General features: G+C 42.4%; 2 protein-coding genes and 1 long non-coding RNA gene across 4 annotated transcripts in view; 1 reads left to right on the forward strand and 2 right to left on the reverse strand.

Annotated features, from left to right (window-relative positions):
* Positions 1–2795: 2795 nt before the first annotated feature.
* ccm2 (CCM2 scaffold protein) lies at positions 2796–9826 on the reverse strand. Of its 2 annotated transcripts, none has more exons than XM_034527704.1 (10): positions 9426–9826; positions 6481–6657; positions 6269–6352; positions 5730–5913; positions 5259–5395; positions 4879–5014; positions 4669–4729; positions 4399–4534; positions 4159–4297; positions 2796–4050 (listed from the first exon to the last, which is right to left on the reverse strand). In XM_034527704.1, exons 1-10 carry the CDS (start codon positions 9453–9455, stop codon positions 3755–3757), a joined length of 1380 nt encoding a protein of 459 aa, XP_034383595.1. In that variant the 5' UTR covers positions 9456–9826; the 3' UTR covers positions 2796–3754. The 2 variants fall into 2 exon arrangements, with proteins under 2 accessions (XP_034383595.1, XP_034383596.1); XM_034527705.1 differs by lacking the exon at positions 9426–9826 and adding an exon at positions 7143–8177.
* On the forward strand, positions 7432–13822 carry LOC117727415. Its single transcript, XR_004609042.1, has 2 exons — positions 7432–7481; positions 13106–13822. It is a non-coding gene; the product is annotated as an uncharacterized LOC117727415 (long non-coding RNA).
* Positions 13823–16975: 3153 nt separating this feature from the next.
* xkr6b (XK, Kell blood group complex subunit-related family, member 6b) overlaps positions 16976–21152 on the reverse strand; it is a 41177-nt gene continuing 37000 nt past the window's right edge. Inside the window, exons 2-3 of the mRNA XM_034527867.1 lie at positions 18706–18902; positions 16976–17946 (exon numbers count right to left, since the gene is read on the reverse strand). Coding sequence (XP_034383758.1) covers positions 16976–17946; positions 18706–18902 — 1168 coding nt within the window. The remainder of the gene's footprint in view (positions 17947–18705; positions 18903–21152) is intronic.

Here is a 21152-nt window from a genome sequence, read left to right on the forward strand (position 1 = left end):
TACTGTTTCTGCCTTTTAATTGGCACACCTAAATCTCCCCTACGTTTCCTTGTGGCGAGACTTGACACAAGAAGGCAAACTGTACACACAGTACACTGTTTATTAAAGTGCTCACTGGACCACGGAAAGACCCAGGTGATGAGGGCCTGTGCAGTTGAAAAGATGAGGCGGTCGAGGCGATTACCCAAAAATGTCAAATTATCTCCGTGAGCTGTGGAAAATAGAACCAATTGGGTATCGCACACCATTTCTTCACGAGCCTCTCGTCTTCTCATTGTCACGTCCTTTTTGTTCCCGATTCTTTTGTTCTGAAAAATAGCCGTCGTCTGTGCACGCTACATTTTACTTTGTGTCAACATTAGGGATCGGCCAGGGGGGGCCTGTGTGAAGACATGTGCATAATGGGACAGTCAGTGTAACCCACTCGCTGATCCCTGCGTCCCTCTCCATCTGGAGGGCCCGAAGTGGGCTTCGCTGCTGAAAGCCACAACTCCTTTTGACTGAAAGGCTGCCAAACGGGGGGCTGTCGCATACTTTTTCCTAAAAGTCCGTCGGGGGCCGAGATGGTTTCTGTTCTTTTTTTTCTCCTTTGTGTTCTACCGGAAGACCTTCTTTTTTTAAAAAATGAAATCAACACTGTTTTAATCCAAGAAACTATTTATTTGAGAGAAATTGAAAAACAAAAAAGTTCCTTGTGCTCGTTTAAATCCCAGCAGCTGTCCCTGGAGGCTGCCGTTTTTAATAATTTCATGCCAAAACCGTCTCATTTGCATGACAAAATGACTTGACAGGCACCATCTCTGCTGCTGAAGCATGAATAACACAAGTGTATTAGAGGCCAGAGTCCGGATGCAAAAGTTGGTTTAGGAGGATTTGGAGCAAAAAAATGAAAATGTTATTAGAATCTGCATTCAGTTTAAATATGAGCTGGTATATATTCCAGTTAGGAGGCAGTTTATTGCTACACTTTGTATGCCAAGAGCCATTTTTCAGATGTTTACAACTGGGGATGCAGCCGTCCTCCCGTTCCAGGAATATAACAGATGTCACACCTGAGAATTGCAGTTCTCACCACGACTGAGCTGCAGACACGGCCATGATTGACTGGCAGAAACCCTCACCAAGGGGAACCACAGGGCGAGACTGGCGAGCATCCCAGACGGCATCTTCACGCAGAGCCTTTGTGCAAAGTGTCTGGGTTCATTCCATCACAGCTGAGATTTACTGTAAGGATGAGACATTTGAGACCAGAACCTCACAGCCCTGAGCAGAACACATTAAATAGATAAGAAAGGGAGCGTTTGATGGGTTATTTCCCATTTGAGCTCTTTTTTGGCTGCCGACCTGGATGATGTATTGACAAAATATACTTTTTTTCGTCATTTGCAAAGATACAGTTTGGACCACTATCATCGATTTAACTCTTAACCTGCAATGGCATCCTTCGCTTAATTATGTGGAAATAAGAGCTGAATCAGACATTCTGCAGAGGCTTACGTCTGACCACACAATTAAACCCCTGAAGTGTCGAGACACCGATTCTGACTGTTGGCTGAAGGTCAGAGGAACACTTGGACCAGCTCCTGGACACATAAACATGTCATGATGCTAAAAATAGCAGTTAAACCATAGCTTTTTTTCTATGTTGGATATTAATTTGGGGAAAGCTCCTTGCTTGCTATTTCCTTTTCATTTTTGGATTAGGTTACGTACTCTGAGATTTGACTAGTGGGCCTTGAATGTGAATCAAGTGTTGCTTTTTTTCTAAATATATATATAGATTTGTGTGTCGATCACCATCTCAAACAACCGTTGGCTGTTGCCCACACTATGTAGTCAGACTTCTACATTTAATCTTCTTGCCATTGTGGCTAAAAGCTTGAGTTCTCATTTGTCACACTCATGATCTTCTCAGTGAAACAAGTAAATTAACGCCCAACGTCTGACTCTTCTTCGTGAAGCATGATCATGCAAGGTGATGGGAGGCACTGCAGTCGTAAAGATAATTGGAACACCCTTTATAACGCAGCAGGGGATCTTTTAATGCCTTAATTAGACCGACTGATCTATTTAATAATTACTTGTTGCAGACGAGGCACTGAGAGCAGTCATCCTGTTCTCAAAACTGGATTAAGAGGAGAATTTACAGGAGGCCAATTAGGAGTTCCCCAAGCACTGTGAGAACGCAGACACGGTTACATTTGACTGATACCATGTCCAAAACAATCATTTACTCTCCCTCTGCAACAAAAACAATGACGCAACATCGCCGTAAATTAACCACAAATAGCGCGCTTGTGTCATGAGAAAGAATCTGATCTTCGGCTTCTTGATCATCTCATCCTTTTGTTGGAGGCAGACGGTGTCTCGAGCCGAAGCGGCCATTTGAAACCAGGTGTAGTGTTCCCGTCTGTGCATGCACACCATGCACACGAGACCACCCGGTGCACTCCTCAAACCTGCTGAGGAAACTCGTAGAAGTAGAGCCGTGAAAGAAAAGGTTTAAAAGTCTGGTTTTTGCAGACTGGAATGTGCTCGACTCAAGTCGTCCTGCCAATTTCTCGTCACTCAGACTTACAAAACTAATCCCCAACTTTGAGGGGGAACATCTGGCATGATTGCTTTGATGTAATTCAGACTGAAGTTCCACCAGCAGTTTAAGTGCATCCAAGCAAATGATCAGAGAGGATTAAACTTTCACCCCTTGTGAAGTTTAAAACTGCTCATAATGCAACAGGTGTGAAGGATAATCATCGTTTGTAATGCTTATAATGTAACAAAGAAAGCAGACATTGTAAAATAGCTGTTATTTAATAACCATGATTTGCTCAACGACTGTAGTTACAGTACATAATTACCCGTCTCTGTGTGACAGACAGATGGCTGCAGTACTGCAGTGTAAAGGCACAATGACAGATAAATGTAATGACACAAGACATATGACCTGCACGAGAACAAAAAACAGATTTACATCAGCCATAACCTAAATGGCTTTGTCAAATACAGTCACCATTCAATCGCTTTAATTGAATAATAATTTTTGTTTTTACAATTTTTATATATATATATATATATATATATATATATATATATATATATATATATAAAAATTGTGAAACAAAGTGGTACACAAATCTTACTAAAAACTAAATATAGCAAAATGTTACGCTCTCACAGGGATGAACAGAATATGAAATACATGAAAATAACCAAAGTTCTCCTGGTGGATGAAGCCGAGTGACCTATAGTATTACGATAGCACAAACAAGTACAGCCTCAGTCTTAAGCTTTGAAAACATCTTTGATGGTATTCAAGAGACTGAAATAATCTCAAAGGGAGCTATTCGCTACATTGCTGACAGCCGTGGCAGATACTGCCAATAAAGTACAAAATCAAAGAAACGTAAAAAAGAAGAAAAAAAATATATCTCTCTCTCTCTCTCTCAGAGGCTATGAATCCCTCCGAATTGCAAAAATAGCCAACTAACTGCTTGTCATGTACAGGGACTGCATAAGTGCATTTGTTGACTTCATGTTTTTGTGGTAATAGGTTGAGGTTTTCCTTGAGTGCGTAGGGAAAATAAAACATCCTCTTGATAATTAGAGGAAAATACAATAAACGAAAATCTTAGGTCAGTGCTAAGGACCCCCTTCATCTGATCTGCTCAGCTCGTGCCTACTGTTCATTTGAGGAGTGGCTGCCATTAGGAGTCCTCAGCTCCTGCAAAAAATACCTCCCTTTATTCATCGTGTGTCAGGGTGTCACTCCCTCCTGGTCCATACTGCAGCCGAGAGCTTCAATGTCGTTGCTGATGTCAGTGATCATGCGGTCCCATTCGTCTCCCTCGGGGGCCTCCTGGCCCTCGTCTGAGGCTGCGCTGCCTCCCGCTGCTCCGTTGCCGTTGGTGGTGGAATCGGAGGCAGAGCTGGCTGTGCGTCGGTAACGACCAAAGCTGTCTGTAATGATGCCGCGGCCGTCCTTCACCCCGATGGTCTCGAGGAAATTCTCAAAGTGCTGGCTGTCCTTCTCTGGTATGAAGGGTCGCAGGCCTGCAGGGGCACATAACAATGCATACGGTCATGGGTTGTGTCCGACATGACATCTTAACGTCTTTAAAAGGACATGCAAGAACTGATGCGGAAATACAGTGGTCGTACCAAGTAGAAGGAACTTTCTGCTGTCCCCATAGAGCTGTCGCAGGTTAATGCAGAACTCATGAATTGAGGCCCCGTTACGGTATTCATGGAGCAAGGTGGCAAACTGCTGGATCTCCTGCGATGAGAGCTTTGTGCGCAGCTAGAAGGGGAAGAAAAAGATATTGAAAATCAAAACAAGAATGAACACAGCTTGAAAGAAAAAGCTCCCAAAAGCGTCAAGTGACAAGGAAAGATTTGTACTGTGGTCATGTAGTCCTGCAGCAGCTCGGCAGCAGTGGTGCTGAGCTCTCCTTCACTCGCGGTCTTCGTCTGAGGGGACGCCGGGGTCGATGCTGATGGAGAGTTTCCTTCTGCCTCCATAGAGACTTGAAAAGGGCTGAGAGAAGAGAGATACATCCTTTGTAAGTGACAAGCAAAAGTAACACACTTGCACGGACATGTCAAAATCTTTCTGCATCACTGTGCCCAATATAGAATCCTCAAAGTACGGCTCCTCAACTGTATACGTACAATGTGCTGGCTTCTTCTTCTTCAAAGGCCTCCTTAATATCCACTTTACTTGAAGAATCATCTGAAGAATATTTTTTTGGGAAAAATACTATTTTACACCAAATAAAATTTGACAAACACACACTTGTTAAGTTTGTTTGTAAAATCAAAACAATGCTTGAGTAAGTTTTTTTTTTTTTTTGAGAGAGAGCAAGTCTGTTTTTCCTTTACCACTGTAGAGAGAAAGGTGTCTGGTAGGCGTAGTCGCTCCATCAAAAATGGCTCTGTCCAAGAAGTCGATAGTTGATTCTGTGTACACAATCTGAAAGACCTGGCTGAGCAGGAGACACAGCTCCTCTGCTGCTGCCTAAGAAACAAACAAAAGTCATGTTAACACTTGTTGAAATGCTGCTCCATAGTGCTGCTAGAGGTCCAACACGGCAGAAGGAACCTTTAAGACACAGCACTACAGGAGCCTAGGAGCCAAAATGTAAATACTAATTTAAATATTTCTCAGTAAGTTAATTTGGTGTGCACCTTGGTCCAAAAGACATCGCTCCACCTGTGTAACCAAACTTAAAGAAATAAACTCTGCAGATTCAAAATCATACCTTGTTATCAACAGCCAGCACAAGCAAACAGCAGACTTCCACAAGCACGGCTCCGCTCTCCGATAAAGAGCTCAGGGTCTGAGACTTGTTGAGATCAGGACACGAGCTGGGACATGGAGAACCTCCCGACTCCTGGGCTGAAAAACACAGAAAAAGGGCACAGTGTCAAATTAAATGATTAAAATGTTCAAATGTTGTCGACTCAAGGCATTTTTATAATCTAATGTATCAAAACTTTTCTTTATTATTGGGCCACACTGTCTAGAGTTACAAAATAATTTCCCATCATTGTTAACCAGAAAAAACCTGAGAGACCCGACAACATAGGCTACAAATTTAAAAAGTGTGTTTCAACAGGACAACAGATATTTACTGTCTAGATGATCACTGTATAAAGCTCCTCCTCCTCTGAACACAACAATATGACTAATTTCAACACTGAATGGAACCGTTGATTGTTTACTTATTTACCCGTTTTGATCACCACAAGGTGCAAAGAGTCATCCCTGATGTAGGAGACAGCAGCGATATCATGGATGGGCACTCTCAGGATGATGTCTTCTCCATCGCGCCACACAAGCTTAATGTTGTACGCTGACAAGCTCACCACTGCGTCCTGTTCTGAGGTCAGCTGGCTTGTCAACTGATGGGACTTCTGAGAAACAAAAAAGGCATACAATGCGGGTAATGCCACATGTGATGATAGAAATGAAAAAGACCATATTTGACAACTTTAATATTACAGTTCACTACAAATAAGCATGAAAGCTTTTATCACCTGCATTATCTCTTCATATAAAAGTGAACTAATTTATTTATTTATTTATATATATATATATATATATATATATTTGATTTAATTTTTTTCTTCTTCTTCTTCTTCTTCTTTTTCTTCAAGGAATTTAATTGAATATAATTAATGAGGTCATGTGAAAAACTATCACAGCTCATTTTGAAAAAACGCAAGAAAAAAGGGAGAGCCACCTACTGACATCAAATTAGAAACTTACCCTTGCATTGTCGATGAGCTGCAGCACTTCAGTGCGACTTGATGGGTTCAAGTATCCTGGAACTGATGTCAGCTGTCCCAAGTACTGGACAAGACAGAACATGCACAAATGATTTACTTTTAGAGTTGTTTTAAAAAAAAAAACAACAACAATCAAGGTAAACCAAACGTACTTGCGATTTACAACATATTTTTATATATTGTCACACTCACTTTGACTTCCTTCTCAATATAGTCATTAAGCAGGATGTCGGGGTCAATACGGTGGTCAGGCTGAGAGAGTGAGAAGGTGTGGAGTGCCCTGCGCTCGGTGGTCTTCTCCTGGGCCTTCTTGTCTCTCCCCTTCTCTCCTTTCAGGAAGACTCGCTTGAACGGAGACACGATACCCGGCTGGTGAATGAAGACAAAGAGAGCAGAGTTGAGAAGAGACATCAGAAGATTGTGAAGCCGCCATCCGAAATGCGCTGTATAACATTTTAAACTTTAAACTAATTATGAACCTTTGGCGTCATCAGTTTCTATGAAATAATACATTATACATATTTACAAGGCCTACTCATATCGATTGACTTAACGATTTAGTTGCAATGAGCTGGCAACATAGTAAAGACACGTTTAATGTCTCTCCACAAAAATAAATGCAGAAACTATATTAAACTTCTGTTGACTGTGGTACTTATATGCCTTGTAATTTCTGCTGAAAAACAATAAAGCTTCTGCATTGCTTTGCATACGGCTTGTATCGACCGGTAAAATGTCAACACTAGCTCAGTTAAGTGTGCTTAACTAACGCCCTGAACGATTGTGACCATTAGCATAATACAAAACATTTTGTTTGCGTGTTTCTAGCTCAAAGCCTTTTTAAGAAAGCCTACCTCGTTCTCCATGAACCCTCTCGCGTATTACCGGCAAGCACACTGCGTAGCCACAGATGCTGCCACGCTCCAACTGTCTGGACTAGTCACCTGTTGCCTCCACTCGCACACAGTGACAACTGCCAACCGGTGACAGACGTACAAAACAGTGTGACTCCCCTCGCTGAGGAAGGGAAGTTTCTGTACTCGGGTTCAAGAACAGGAAAGGGACTAGCCACAACTTCCTGTGATGACACACGCATTTGCGTGCTTTGAATATTGAAACGCTTTCAAAACTGTGACATCTCGTGTTCTGAAAACTGCTCCACAGCTGTTGACGACATGCAAAGATGGTGTGCGGTGAGTGATAATCTGCTCCAGATCTTATTGCGATGCCTTGCATCAAATCGATCAGGACTCAGCTCTGCAACTAAAGGTCCATAAAAGACCTTGTCTACTCTATAATGCAAACCACAGATGTCCCATCTGAAACGCTGTTTACACTGCAGCTTCAATAAGGCAACAAGTGCACACAATAAGCTGTAGTTTAATAACACAATAGGGATGAATGCAGAAAAGGGTCAGGAAGGTGTATTTGACTCTTACACTGCCACCTTAATTTGGTTCCTGCTTGATGTGCGGACATTTGATCACAGACTTTAGACTCTATAGAACAGCACGACCAGTGCATTATTTAAGAGTGTGTAGCTTGTGAAAACAAAGTGCATTAACATTTTAAGGCTTATCCTTGTGAAATGTGAGACCAGAGCTACCGTGTTTGACCCCAGCTAATTTGCTCAAGATGAACGAGTGCCTTTTGGGTGAAAGCCAGTTAACATAAGTGGAGGGGATGTATGTCTTCTTTGCGCGGTGATGGCTACGGTGACAACGAGGGAAGGTGGACTTTCAGACTTTCTTACACGAAAGAATAATGGACAACTTAATTTGTATATAGCTGTCAGATTCCTTAACTTCTCCAAATACCTTTGACAGCTTAAAGACTTTACAGAAGTTCACATAAAATCAGTTAACAAAGTGAAAGTAACAATATCATATCATTTTATGAAGGGGCCGAGCTTTCCCTTTAAAAACACACATACTGTGCTCATTATCCCCACCAAGTGGCACATACAACATTATGCATTGGTGACACTGATGCCTCAAAGTAAAGATCAACCCTGAACAGTAGGTGCTCCACCTCAAGCCGGTTTCATAAAGTAGAAAAAATGAACTACTGAAAAGGCTAAAAATAAGAATTTTTCCACCGCCACAAACAAACTACTTATAATTAGCAATAAAATGTATTCTGGAGTGGAAGTTTTAAATGTATGTCTTATCAAAAAGAGCAGAATTTGGGCTAGTCAACACAGCTGACAAAAACATTTCCTTGTCACAACAAACCCTCTTCACACAAGGATATCACTTCATTTCCGTCCAAATTCCCCTTCACATCGAGAGGTGGAATTAGAGAAGTAACATTAGTGTGTTTGTCAGAAAAAAAATGTATATGGAATGACCAGCACAACTTTGCATTACACTGATCAGGTTGAGAGAGATTCTCAGTGTGTCATGTCCTGCCTCGATTTGGTGGGTCCTGCCCTTCAGCTTCCTCCTGCTCCTTTGTGTCTGCTCTAAAACACATAGATTAAAGGAATGTCGGCTGTGTGTCTGAACATACAGATCTGTCTCTTTGTTGAACGGGATCATTAATTAGGCTGTGTGTGCGTGCGTGTGTGCGTCTTTGACAGCTGATGTTGAACACAGATCGTAACACGTTTTGAGAACACTGTGATTTTAACAGCATCAACACTCACTGTTTAAAATCCCCACAACAGATTCACACGACGATGGCTGATGCTTTCCGTGAAAGTACTTTACGTTTAACGTAAATGTCCACAGCTGACGACACAACGAACGAAGGCAAAACAGTGTGGAAGTTGATAAGCTATTTTAGAACAATACAATCATCCTGAATCCGACACAGTAAGGACACGTTTAAAATCGTAATTTAAAAACACTTTACGCGATCTTTTTGGGGTTCAATCTTTTGCGCCTTACTGAACTTAGCGTTCCCTTTATATACCATCCAATATGCACATGTACACATTCCTCCCCTCTAATGAAAACCGTGTTCATCTGTCGGCGTGTTGACGTGACCGCTTCTCCCCCTGGTCGCTCATATTTGCTGGATATCGGTCTTAACTTAGCCAGCTAGCCGCTAAGCTAGCCGGGTCTGACTGTAGAAAGTTAGCATGCTAGCTTGTCAACTTGCGGTGAAAAGTAACTGTCAACCGCCCGACTTACCTTTTTCACTTTTTTCACATCCTCCTCCATTTCTATGGAAATGCCCTCTTCCTCACATTCAGCGTGGTGATCCAGGTGAGACGAGACATAACTGTCGCCAGCGAGCGAAGCTTTTTAACCAGCGCTCATCAGAAAGTAGTTACTAGCTTGTTAGCCTAGCGTTGATAAAGTGATGCCGGAATTTGAGCGGATAGCGAAACGCCATCCTGATTTCCTCCTCCCTTATTCGACAGGCATTTGAAGAAAATGCCTGCGTGCCACCACTGCGGAAGTAATATGCGTTTGTGCCGCGAACACTATACTAAACAAATAGTCTGTAAGGAAGACAAACTCGGATAAAACAAGCAAAACTTTTCAATCGTGCCGCCATTTTGGGCGTATAAACTATGGTCCAGCATGCTTTGCTCTGCACAAACCAAAACAGCTGCCACTGACAACCCAGAGGCTGTTTGACGAAGCGGTAGGCCTACTTTAATGAGCGACTGACCCACTCACTTTATACCAAATACCTACAGCTATAAATGCATAGGAGGCCGGATACATTTTTTCTTAAATTATTTTAGCAATTTTAATTAATTATTCGTTCGAACCAGCTTCACGGCAATTTACTCTTTTGGAGAAGAGTTTGAAATGTTGTCTCAGTTCTCCTCAGGAAAACCCCCACATCTCACTTTTTGTTTATCACGTAATAACTCTATCAACAGTTGGCCTGATGTAGTTTTATTTATGTTTTACAGCTGACATTTTACATATATGACCCATCCATCCATCCATCCATCCATCCATCCATTTTCAATACCGCTTAATCCTCATTAGGGTCGCGGGGGCGCTGGAGCCTATCCCAGCTGACATAGGGCGAAGGCAGGGGACACCCTGGACAGGCCGCCAGTCCATCGAGGGCACATGTAGGGACATACAACCATTCACTCTCACATTCACACCTATGGGACATTTAGAGATCAATTAACCTGCAGCATGTCTTTGGACTGTGGGAGGAAGCCGGAGAGCCCGGAGAGAACCCACGCTGCCACGGGGAGAACATGCAAACTCCACACAGAAGGACCCGCGGCCCTCTTGCTGTGAGGCGACAGTGCTAGCCACTACACCACCGTGCAGCCATGGTATATGACCCATATATCTAATTTAACTATAGCTAAATAAAATTCTGTTAATAATCGTGCTTTCCTGCTAAGATAGGTCTAAACGTGTTTGTTGCCCTGACACTATCCTTACTGCTGACCCTAGAACTGCCCTGGAAGTTAAATGTAAGCGATGCCCATGTCTCAACATCCTCATTGTAACCATTGTTTTGATGTGCAAAATAATGTCCCTCGTAAGCTAGTGTGTTACTAAAATGACTTGCAAGATGATTTGATCTAGTGCGCCCATGATCCAACCACACAGGTGTTTTCACTTGTGTGCCTGATTAGCCGTTTCTCAGGTTGATTGTCATGTGTCTCAGTTTCCTCGCTCTCCTTCATCATTTTTTATTAGTGCAGCAACTTTGTGTTATCACATACAGTAATCTCCAGCATAACTCAACATTAATCTGCAGAGGTTTCATCAAAATAAATGAAAACACCTGTTTGAGCGTGTAGGCCTTTGATTAGCGAAATGAAGAACTGTAAAAGCATTATATTGCAACACATTCACTGTGTGTCGGCTTACATCTCACACCAGGCCATATACTGCAACTGAATCCCTTTTGGTTTTTTTAAATCTAAAAAAACATGCATGTGAATCCAGCACTGATATATATGTGTATATATATATATATATATATATTGCACTTTCAAATACTATATTTATTTTTCTCTTCTGGGATGAACAGTCTGATATATGAATCTACAGTAAGGCTTAACATTACATTTTCAGCATAATATTTCTCTTTTCATCTAAAAACCAAAACATACAAAAAGAACTGTAGCACCATATGTTATTAGTAATACTCATATTGTTCCCAAAAAAATAGGACATCAGTTTTGCTTTTTTAAAGAAACGGGGATTCCATGAAACAATTTACTTACATTGTATACTTAACAACAACAAAGAAATTATTCCTTATATGATCTCAGTCACAACATAGGTTGTATGAGTACAATTTCATAAAGATGCTACAGATTGTAGCCAATTTACCTACTGACATTTTGCAAACTTTTGGAATACCCCGGCTAAATCATATAGTCTAGGGAGTATCCTGATAGATTTGTCAAATACACCAACAAGCTAACACAATCTAGAAATTGTTTCAATATAAACAAAGCAATATTTCCCAACACCATTTGATAACAATTTCAAAAATCAGCAGCAATTAATATAACAACCATAGTTGCTTCATTGGAATACCAAATCCATTTTTAAACAAAATATTACAGCCAATTCTACAATAACAACAAAAATAGATACATACAGATTAAGGACATATAGATGACAGGAATTTACAACACAGCAATCACGTTCTATATATATATATATAGAGATTTCTTTTTTACCCAAATTTCAGTAGCTGAAGTACATTTGTGCTCCTGTGCGTTTGCCAAAAAGATGCATTTTATCATCTGCTAATTTAATTCTCTCAGACAAAAGAAAGAAAGAAATTCTAGTGCAGACAGAATCATAGTAAAATAAAAAAAACATACTGTACGCTGAAACCAGTACATTTAACATAATGTGAACAGAGAATCTCTGTTTTTTTGTGTGCAGGTTGGAAAATCAAAATGGCACCATTGAGAGTTGAGTTTGGCTGTAAACTGTGTGGATTTGAGGTGCTAGCTCTTGAGCATTTTGAGACTGCAAGTTTGTGGGGTGCAGGTCCTCTCAGTCACCCGGAAGGCTATGCTATCTGAAAGCAAAAAAGTGGACCGCAGTCCACAGTGGTAGCACCTTTTTAAATGTATTTATTCAGCACCAGGTGAGCAACAATAATTTAAGAAAGATCTCAAGAAAAAGAAGTAAATGCACCGTTTTATCATCTGAACGTACTGCTCCCGTGGCCAAACAGATGGTCATGACACAAAGATACAGACTTAAACCAAGTCAAACACTACAATGACCTGCTGCTACACATTAACGCAGAAATCAGAGGGTTTGTTGTGCAGTCGAGAGCACTTGCATGCTAAATGTTGAGGGTCACCTCACAATGACTTTCAAAGGCATGCTGGGAGGTGGTGGGAAAACCAGGAAATTAGGTTATTCAAAAGTGAATCAGTGACCGGGCCTGCTTCATCGTTCCATTGCACAAAAACAAAATGCAACATAAGTGTTTTGGGGTTTTCTTTTGCGCAATTTTGTCATCATTCCCTTCTTCCGTGTTTTATTCCAACTGCAGGCTTTATTGTTTTGGCTAGAGAGGATGTATTTTTCACACAGGACAAACGACACAGACAGTTTACGTCTCGGCACTACAAATCATTCATCATTGCAAGACAGAAGAAGATGTAAAGGCATAGACAAAAGTACAAAACAATTATTGACCAAATTGCTCGGTATCTGTTAAGACCATCCATCAAACAGTTCAATGATAACGCTTTTGAACTCAGTCCAAACTGCTTATTGTAACTTGCTGAATCACCTGGGGCTGTTCAGCTTGCTGAAACGTAATAAAGATGAGGAGTCTTATACGTTCGAGGTACAGAAGATGTTCAGTATCGCCTTACTTTGTCTCCTATATCTTTTGACAGAACCAATAACTGTGTTTCACTCCGTACCCACCACTTGGTTCTGTCACACTGTGAAGTTTAGTTGCAACACCGTAACTAGGAAACAGTGGAGTCCTGTGGATGACAACTTGGATGAAATGGTGAGACTGGATGACATCGCCGACCGAGGTGTGAGCTGACAGAATGGAGAACTTGGCTTGATCGGGAGACAGACGGGGAGAATACCGTTTGGTGTTGTCATCGTCTCGGTGAGTGTGCTGGCACGTGAAACGAGTGACGAAAGGACGTTGGTATTGTTGTTTGTGAACCTGGCTGCCGTGGCTGGATCGAAGCACCCAAAGTAACAAAGGCACAACAAGGACTGAGAAGAACCAGCTTGCTGTTCAAATGCTCTCTCTGTGTGTAGTGGCTGTCGTGGGAACGTATTTCGTTGCCACCTTGCTTATGGTATAAAGTTCGGTAGCCTTAACGCTGCCCTGTGTTGTAACGCCTGCCACTTCCCCTGTAGCTTAGCTCTTGAAACCCGTGTAATTTAAAGAAAACAAGAAAAATACTAAAAACCCACTTAGTAACCATGTTTTAGCTCGTCTTTTTTTTTTACTAGATACAGAAAGTGGCAAAACTATGATTGTTCTGTAGAATAATCTGTAAAATATACTGTGTGTTTCATAAAAATGACTTGTACATATGGACTCTTTGCAGACTTAATTAAAAATAAATTAGTTTAATTAACCGTCATTACTGCTATTCTAATGACACAGCTAAGCAAGCATAAATACTCTATGTTTCACAACATTAAGCACCACTATGAAACGCAGCCCAGTTGTACATCATCTAGTTTATGATACTATATTTCTACAGTCATTCCAAACACACACACACACACACACACACACAAATGAATGAATCACAGTGTATTTGCACCTGATTTGGACGTGTCCACGTCTGGAAAAGGTCAGCAGTGTTTTAGAAAGGATGCACCATTTGCCAGGCAGCCAACTACCACAAAAAACGCTCATTCTAAGAAAACAAAAAATGTGCAAACCATAATCTAGTGGTACTTTCCCAGCCGAGGAGTGGTCCAGGATGCAATATGTTAAGGAAAAGAGTGGAGACCCTTGAGGACATGCCTGCGGATGAGAACTGCATTGAGACACCCCTGAGTCAGTTGGTTCAGTGGTCTTGTGTGTTGGTCCTGAGGAACCCTTGTATTGGCTGTTTAGTTTAGCAATACTCCTCATTCAATAATTGACTAACTATTAACATGGCTGTTCATTCACTACAACAGAGAGGAACTACTCAGAACTACCAGTTGGTTGCATACTTATGAATATCTATACATATGGTGTCTTGGGTGTTTGCTCCACTTTAGCTGACTAAACAGTTCTCAAATACTCAGGGCTTTTAATCTGAAGAGCGGGCAGACCCTGGATGTTGAAGCTCTCGGTTATTATGGCAGTGTACCTCATTGCATGTTCTCATGTCAGGATCTCCAGTTGTTCAGCCTCAACCCTGTTGTTCAGTTACCAGAGAGTGTGAGAGTGTTTCACGGGAGTGCACCAAGGCCCAGCACCGACGAGATGGGGAAGAGGGCGGAGCAGCAACCAGGGATGGAGCCGAACAAACGGCGAGAGAACAGAACTGTGGTAGAGGGCTGAGGGGACACGCAAGACAAGCATGCGTACACCATGCAAGCACACTTGGATCCCCTAATACATACTGTAGGTGGCACTGCACGTGCTCGAGATTGGTAAACGCCTATCTTCTTTCACACAAGCATACCAAGAATCACACACCAGTCAGGCCCTTTATCACGATCGGTCCTCATGTTCTTTTCCAAACCCTGGCAAAAAAACCCTCTCACCTTTGGCCTGGACTTACATGGCATCTGCTTTTTACAGTACGATGTTAGCAGGCACATGTGGCCACAGCTGGGCAGAAAGCCGAGGAGCCAGGAGAAAGGAATCTCTGTTTTGTGAAGGGCTCTTGGGCATCCCTTATTGGGTGCATTTTGACTAATGCCTGATACCAAAGTCATGCCAAACACTGCAATGATAAAAAAAAAAAAAAAAAACACACGCTATATAAATATATACGGATGGATCATTGAGTAAATAGATCAAATTTAAGAATGAAATGCATTCACTTTTTTCTCATGAATTGTTCACTAGCCCTCTGGACGTTTTTCGTCAAGTTCGTTTGACTTAGAAGGCATGTTTTCTTTCGATTTTATTTCATGATTGTCATGAGTGAATACAACGGTCGTCCTGTGGGTATCTGTCGCGGGGAGCTCACGCAGGTTGAGAGATGTATATATCAGTGTGTAACTGCTGCACAGCAGGCCGATGGATGGCACACGTTTTGCAGGGACTCCTTCTACTGGTTCAAGGGGGGCCGATACATTGTAAAGACAGTACTGTAAGATGCGATTTGGCTTTTGTTTTCGACTGCGCTAGCAGGTGCCGGAGCAGTTGCTCTGTGAGGAATAATATACCTTTTAACACTGCACTGCACAACATTTTTTCGCGATGTAAAAAAGTGTATGTTCTGACAAAATATAGTTATGTCAATGACTATAAATGTGGACACAAATACATACTGAAGTATAATAGCATAGAAATATCTTCTCTGATTTGTCATGTTTTTTTTTTTTTTCTTCAAGAACTTATTACACGTCTTTGCACCCAATAAGCATATATTAATCATCCTAAAACATTTGTTGATAGTAAATCAAAAATAGGGAGGTTGTATAAGGGAGTACTTTCTAGGATTCAGAAGGGAATGGTGGAGGATTCCTTGAAGGCCGTCTTTGCACTTCAAACCAAAATGTGTGTAAACACATTTGTACCCTTCCTACCTCCTTACAATCTTTAAAAAAAAAAAAAAAAAAAGTCTTTGGAATGTTTTTTATTATTATTTTCTAGCCACCAATTTAGAAAATGTTGTGCTCATTTCAACTACATTCTACATTCCTTTCATTGTTTTTTTTTTGTTTCTTCTCATCTCAGGTCGTTGTGCTGTCAACTTAGTAAGGCTGTTACAGCTTGCCTCCACTGGAGGGCAGTCTGCACTGTACAAATTGAATGTGTGGGTGGAACTGATTGAAGGTCAATGTGCTTCTTTTTTCCTCCATACATGATGCGATTACGATTTAGGATTCTGACCAAAAATAGAACAGCCAGGATACACTTGAGCCACGTAAGCTCACAGAGGGAAAATCCATTTTGAAGTGCTTCTCTTAGACGTGTCTTTGATTGTGTCCTTTCTGTAATTTACAGGGTCATGATAGGAATTTCAGTGCTTGCGGGCTAAGGACTTGGTAAACATTATCATACATTTCAATAACTTTCATAAAGAATGGCAGTAAATGTTGGGATGTGCAAAGACCTGCCCCCTCTGAGACTCTCCTCCATCATTCCCGTCAGGCCTTGCGCCAGTCCCATGTCACAGGGACATACAATATGCCCTTCACAAGTATTCACAGATTGAATCACCAATACAGTATAATGCATTAAACACATTTCATAATGAAACATTCATATGTTATCTACACACTCATACAGAACACTCCTCTATCAATGTAGAGGGATGTATATGATACTACTTTATATCACATCAGATACTGTAGGTTCATAATTTTCTCTCTGTACTGGATGTTTTTTTTTTTCCAAAAATAAATCAGGACTGTGTGTTAAGACTGTCTTGACAGATTTTCGGTTGACCGGCACACATCTCCTGCAGGAAAATTGAATGATCAGAGGGGAGAGAAGGAGTGAGCCGAGTGTCAAATGGAAAGAGATAATATCTGGAGAGGAGGGAGAGCAGAGTGAAAGAAAGGAATGCATGTGCATCGTAGTGTGTAAGAGGAGGTGACTGTGGGAGAAGAAGCTTTCAGAGGGAGGATTCGTACTGCAGGAGTTCATAAAGAAGCGGACCGTCCCTATACCTGATGCCCACCGCATTAGGGCTAATGTACTGCAGCACATTTATGGTCCTGCGTAGGCGCCGATCCACAAAGTGTGCATCCCAGGCTGGGTAGCGCTTTCTGGGCATGTCTATCTTAATAAGAGGACCCTCAGGCTGGATGGGCCTGCCAGCTGCATCCACGGGCTCTGTGGACCTCACCTGGAAAACCGGAAGGCAGGTGTCCGTGGGTGTTTCGTCTGACTCCTCGTATTCCCCTGCCAGACCCCGTGTGGGGGTGGCCTGAGAGCCACGGGGGCCTGGTGTGGGAGCCATGGGCTCGGCCTCCGGGGGTAATGGAAGGCCCCACAGAAGCTCGGCACAGCAGGAGCTGGCCAGCACCCTCAACCTTGGGCCCATGGGGTGAAGAACCCCGTAATAGAGCACCATACAGGCCACACCTGAAGCAAAGCACAGGAAGACACCACAGAGGGCAAAAGAGGCATAGGCGTCAGTGGTGGCTGGGTCACGATACGCATACCAAAGGAGGCTGAGGATGGCATTCTCGAACAGTACTAGTATGTAATAGGCCACCATTCTGTACCGCGTCCGGCCCGCGCGTACATTGAACCAACAGAAGACGTAGACCACGCCCACCACCATGTTGAACAGTACCTCCTCCCACTTGGACATGCAGAAGTCGGTGCCGCCATGGATGACCCAGAAAGCCATGGCACACCAGTGGAGCACCACAAAAATGCCAAAGTAGATGTGGAAAACAGAGGCAAATAGAGCGAGGGAGAGCACCCGTGAGGAGATGGTAAAAAGGCGCCAGAACAGATGCACCAGGGCACCCCGGTAACTCATGCTCTTCTTGTCGTCACGTGAATCACGCAGGAGTTTGTGGTAAGAGGCAAGCACCCAGGCCAGGGATACAAGGGAGGAAATGGCAGAAACACCTGGGAATAGAGACAGAGAGAGAGAGAGAGAGAGAGAGAAAGAGTAAAAGAAGAGAAGGATCAAGAATGGCAGGGCTGATACCGACAAGACGCTGTGAGATGGTTCTAAAGACATCAGAAATTGAAAAAAAAAAATCCAGCTTCATTTTAAAGCATTGCCCAAACAGTAATAGTTTCATCTTGACTTGGCTGCCATTCCACTTACTGTATACGGTACACTTTATTTCAGCTGAAGCAATCCATCACATTTTAGAACGCCACATTATTACTGAGACCATCACAGGTCATTCAGTCAACACGGCCTCAATTTAGGGCGCCAATTCAGCTTCCTTAAGAGTCGGTTAATAGTGGAGACAGCAGAGATGTCAGAGCTGTAACCTGCTGCATGAAAGAGGATAGAGGATTATCTGCAGAACAGCCAGCATGTGGCTTCTCGGCAAATGTGTTGATGCCATTTCTATAGACGCACAGACAGGCAAGGTATCACTTGTTATGATTGAATTGCCTTCCCCCGGGGAGCTGTATTGCACGGGGAAACTAGAATTGTAAAAGAGGGTTTCGATAACGAGAGTGATGAATGTTGGAGATGGGACACAACAGCACACTGTAAATAAAGTGATAATGGAACTTGGCGGAAAATGGATTGTCGGGTGTAAAATGCTCAAGCATCTTGGCTTCATGTGACGATCCATGTATGTATGACATAATGCAACAAAAAAAGAAGAACATTCGACTCTGGAGCCTCAGGGAAGCCCTTACACTGCAGCCACTCAGCCTCGTTGCTCTGGATCATGATGCAGAGCTGCAGCACCAGCTGAGGGGCACTTTCTAGGAAGGTCTCTAGCAGTCGCAGCATGTTGACATCGGCATACTCGTACATCATAGCCCAGTAAAAACGCCGCTGGTTCTCCTTCTGCCGGTGGCTTTGTACACCGAGGTACATGGTGCGGATGTACCTACAGAGGGAGGAAGGACGGACAGTTAGGCAATGCAATAACAAATCATCATAAAGGCACAGTTCAGGACAACTCTAGAGGGCATACTCAGCTGCCTCATCTTTTTGATTGCACAAAAACAATTCTAGATGTTCAGATGTTTACTGGTGAATACAATTCACTTTAATAAGTAAACCACACACTTGTGAACACAATCCCCTTGCAGAAGGTTGCCGTGTTGTAACTAAAAGACAAGAACAAGCCCTTACAGAAAACTCTCCTCCTGCCTATACGTTTCCAACGAGAGCAATAACGACTTCCATATCTCAGCAGCTTTACGCCACAGTATGGCTGCCTGGTGTAAAGCAGCAATGACAAAATTAAAAAAAGATTTTGCAAGCATCTCTTTGGCCTCTGTAGGTGGTTGTAGGGTGCATATAGTAAGCATGGCAATACTCATTCTTGATATGACGGTAAAGTGACACTGGTGAAGCCTGGGAGACGGTAGGTAGTGCAGCTGAGGAGCGGATGCTAATTGGATCAAGCTCCCGTTGCCATCAAAGCTGTGCCACTGCTTTCATGCCATTGTGTACTACTGGGCAAAAATGTAATATGCCCAAGGCTGTGATATAGCTAATTAAGATCGTAATCTTCTTTGGGTATGGATTTCGAATGTAACAGCCACCAATTAGTGTGCATGGAGGAAGACGATGAGGAAGACATGTGGCGGACTGACGCTTTGAACAGGAACATCACACCACAAGCTTTATAATGCACGGGATAACATAAATTTTTTTTTAAAAAGCAGAATTAAACCAACAAAAAGAACGAAAACTGCAGTCTGGCTGCGTTTTATCCTCTCCAATCCATAAACAACTACGGCCCTTCAAACATGTTAACTCGGAGAGAGAAAATCTCTGGAACAAGTATGACAATTATAGTGGTTTATAGTTGTCTTAACAGTGGATTCAGCCAATGCGTATTGGGTGGTAGCTGCAGGGCCTATCTGCCTGAGCTGGCAGAGTGGCCAAATAAATCCAGCACTTGATGTGAAGGCAGTCAACCGAGGACAATAGTGTAGCAAGGACAGAAATAGACTAGACAGAAACACTCCCCAAAACAAATTGAGAGGCCATGGATCTAAATACAGTTCCCTAAAAGTGAGACGCAAAGGCACTGCAGCATAGCAAACAAAAACAGAAAATGCCTATGAGTGGTTTTCAACATAATTAGCTTCCACATTAGCTATTGGGGAAGAGATTACTGTTTAATTTGAAATGAGGTTGAGAGCAGTGCTCTGTAAAGAATGCATCGTCTAGTAGAGTCTGATTGCTTTTGGTTATTGTTTTTAACAAGATTTATCCACTTCCTATTCTCCCTGCATACAATGCACAACTCACTAGACTTTCACTGAAATGTGATAGTGGGAATATGAAATATATCCTGTACACGTGGAAGGACTGAGAAATGGGAATTGTTAGTTTTCCCGGGATCACAAAAGAAATCTTTCCACCACGAGAAAATGTTTACACATTATTTTAATTGGGCAGATTATTGCTCTGATCCCAGAGGTAATTGAATCGAGATTGTTATTTTTGAATAAGTCTTCCGTAGGACTTTTATTGTGTTCACTAAATAGTTATTTCATGGCCAAGAAAAGCAGCATGCTCTGGTTAAAGATCACAAAAAAAAAAGATAAATGCAACATTTTGCGTTAAATAATAAGTCTGAGCACACACTCGGAAGCCAAATTGGATCCGTCTTGTTTTTTCCGGGCCCACAACAAAGCTCCCTCTGCTTCCTCGTTCTTTTTTTCTGACAAAGTTGGCAAACCTCTACGTGGTCCGGTCCACTCAGCCAGTCAGACGGTCAGTCAGTCAATTAACTAACCTGAAAAGACAGCCGGAGTTTCCCTCAAGGTGGGAAAGCAACTGGAGGAATGAACAAAAAACCTCCGTACGCAGCAACCGCAGCCAAAACATTAGTGTGGAGACTTGAAACGGAGTTTAGCAGCACAGGGATGGGGTTCTTCTTCTATAGGGACAGTGGGCAAGGGGGAACAAGACAGGGGGCAAAATGGACAGACGTTTTTTGGGGGGGGGGATCAAAAGCTCTGGACTGTAGGAGGCGCCATTATATCCCGACGTAAAGGCTGGCATTCTGTGACATTTTCAGTTGGACTGGTAAATGTCAGATGGAGCAAGTCAACCCCTCTCCCTCCCTAATGACATGCCACAGAGACCTATACGCAGGCCCTTTGTCTCCATCTCA

Source organism: Cyclopterus lumpus, chromosome 24, assembly GCF_009769545.1.
Source record: "Cyclopterus lumpus isolate fCycLum1 chromosome 24, fCycLum1.pri, whole genome shotgun sequence".
Classification (NCBI taxonomy): domain Eukaryota; kingdom Metazoa; phylum Chordata; class Actinopteri; order Perciformes; family Cyclopteridae; genus Cyclopterus; species Cyclopterus lumpus.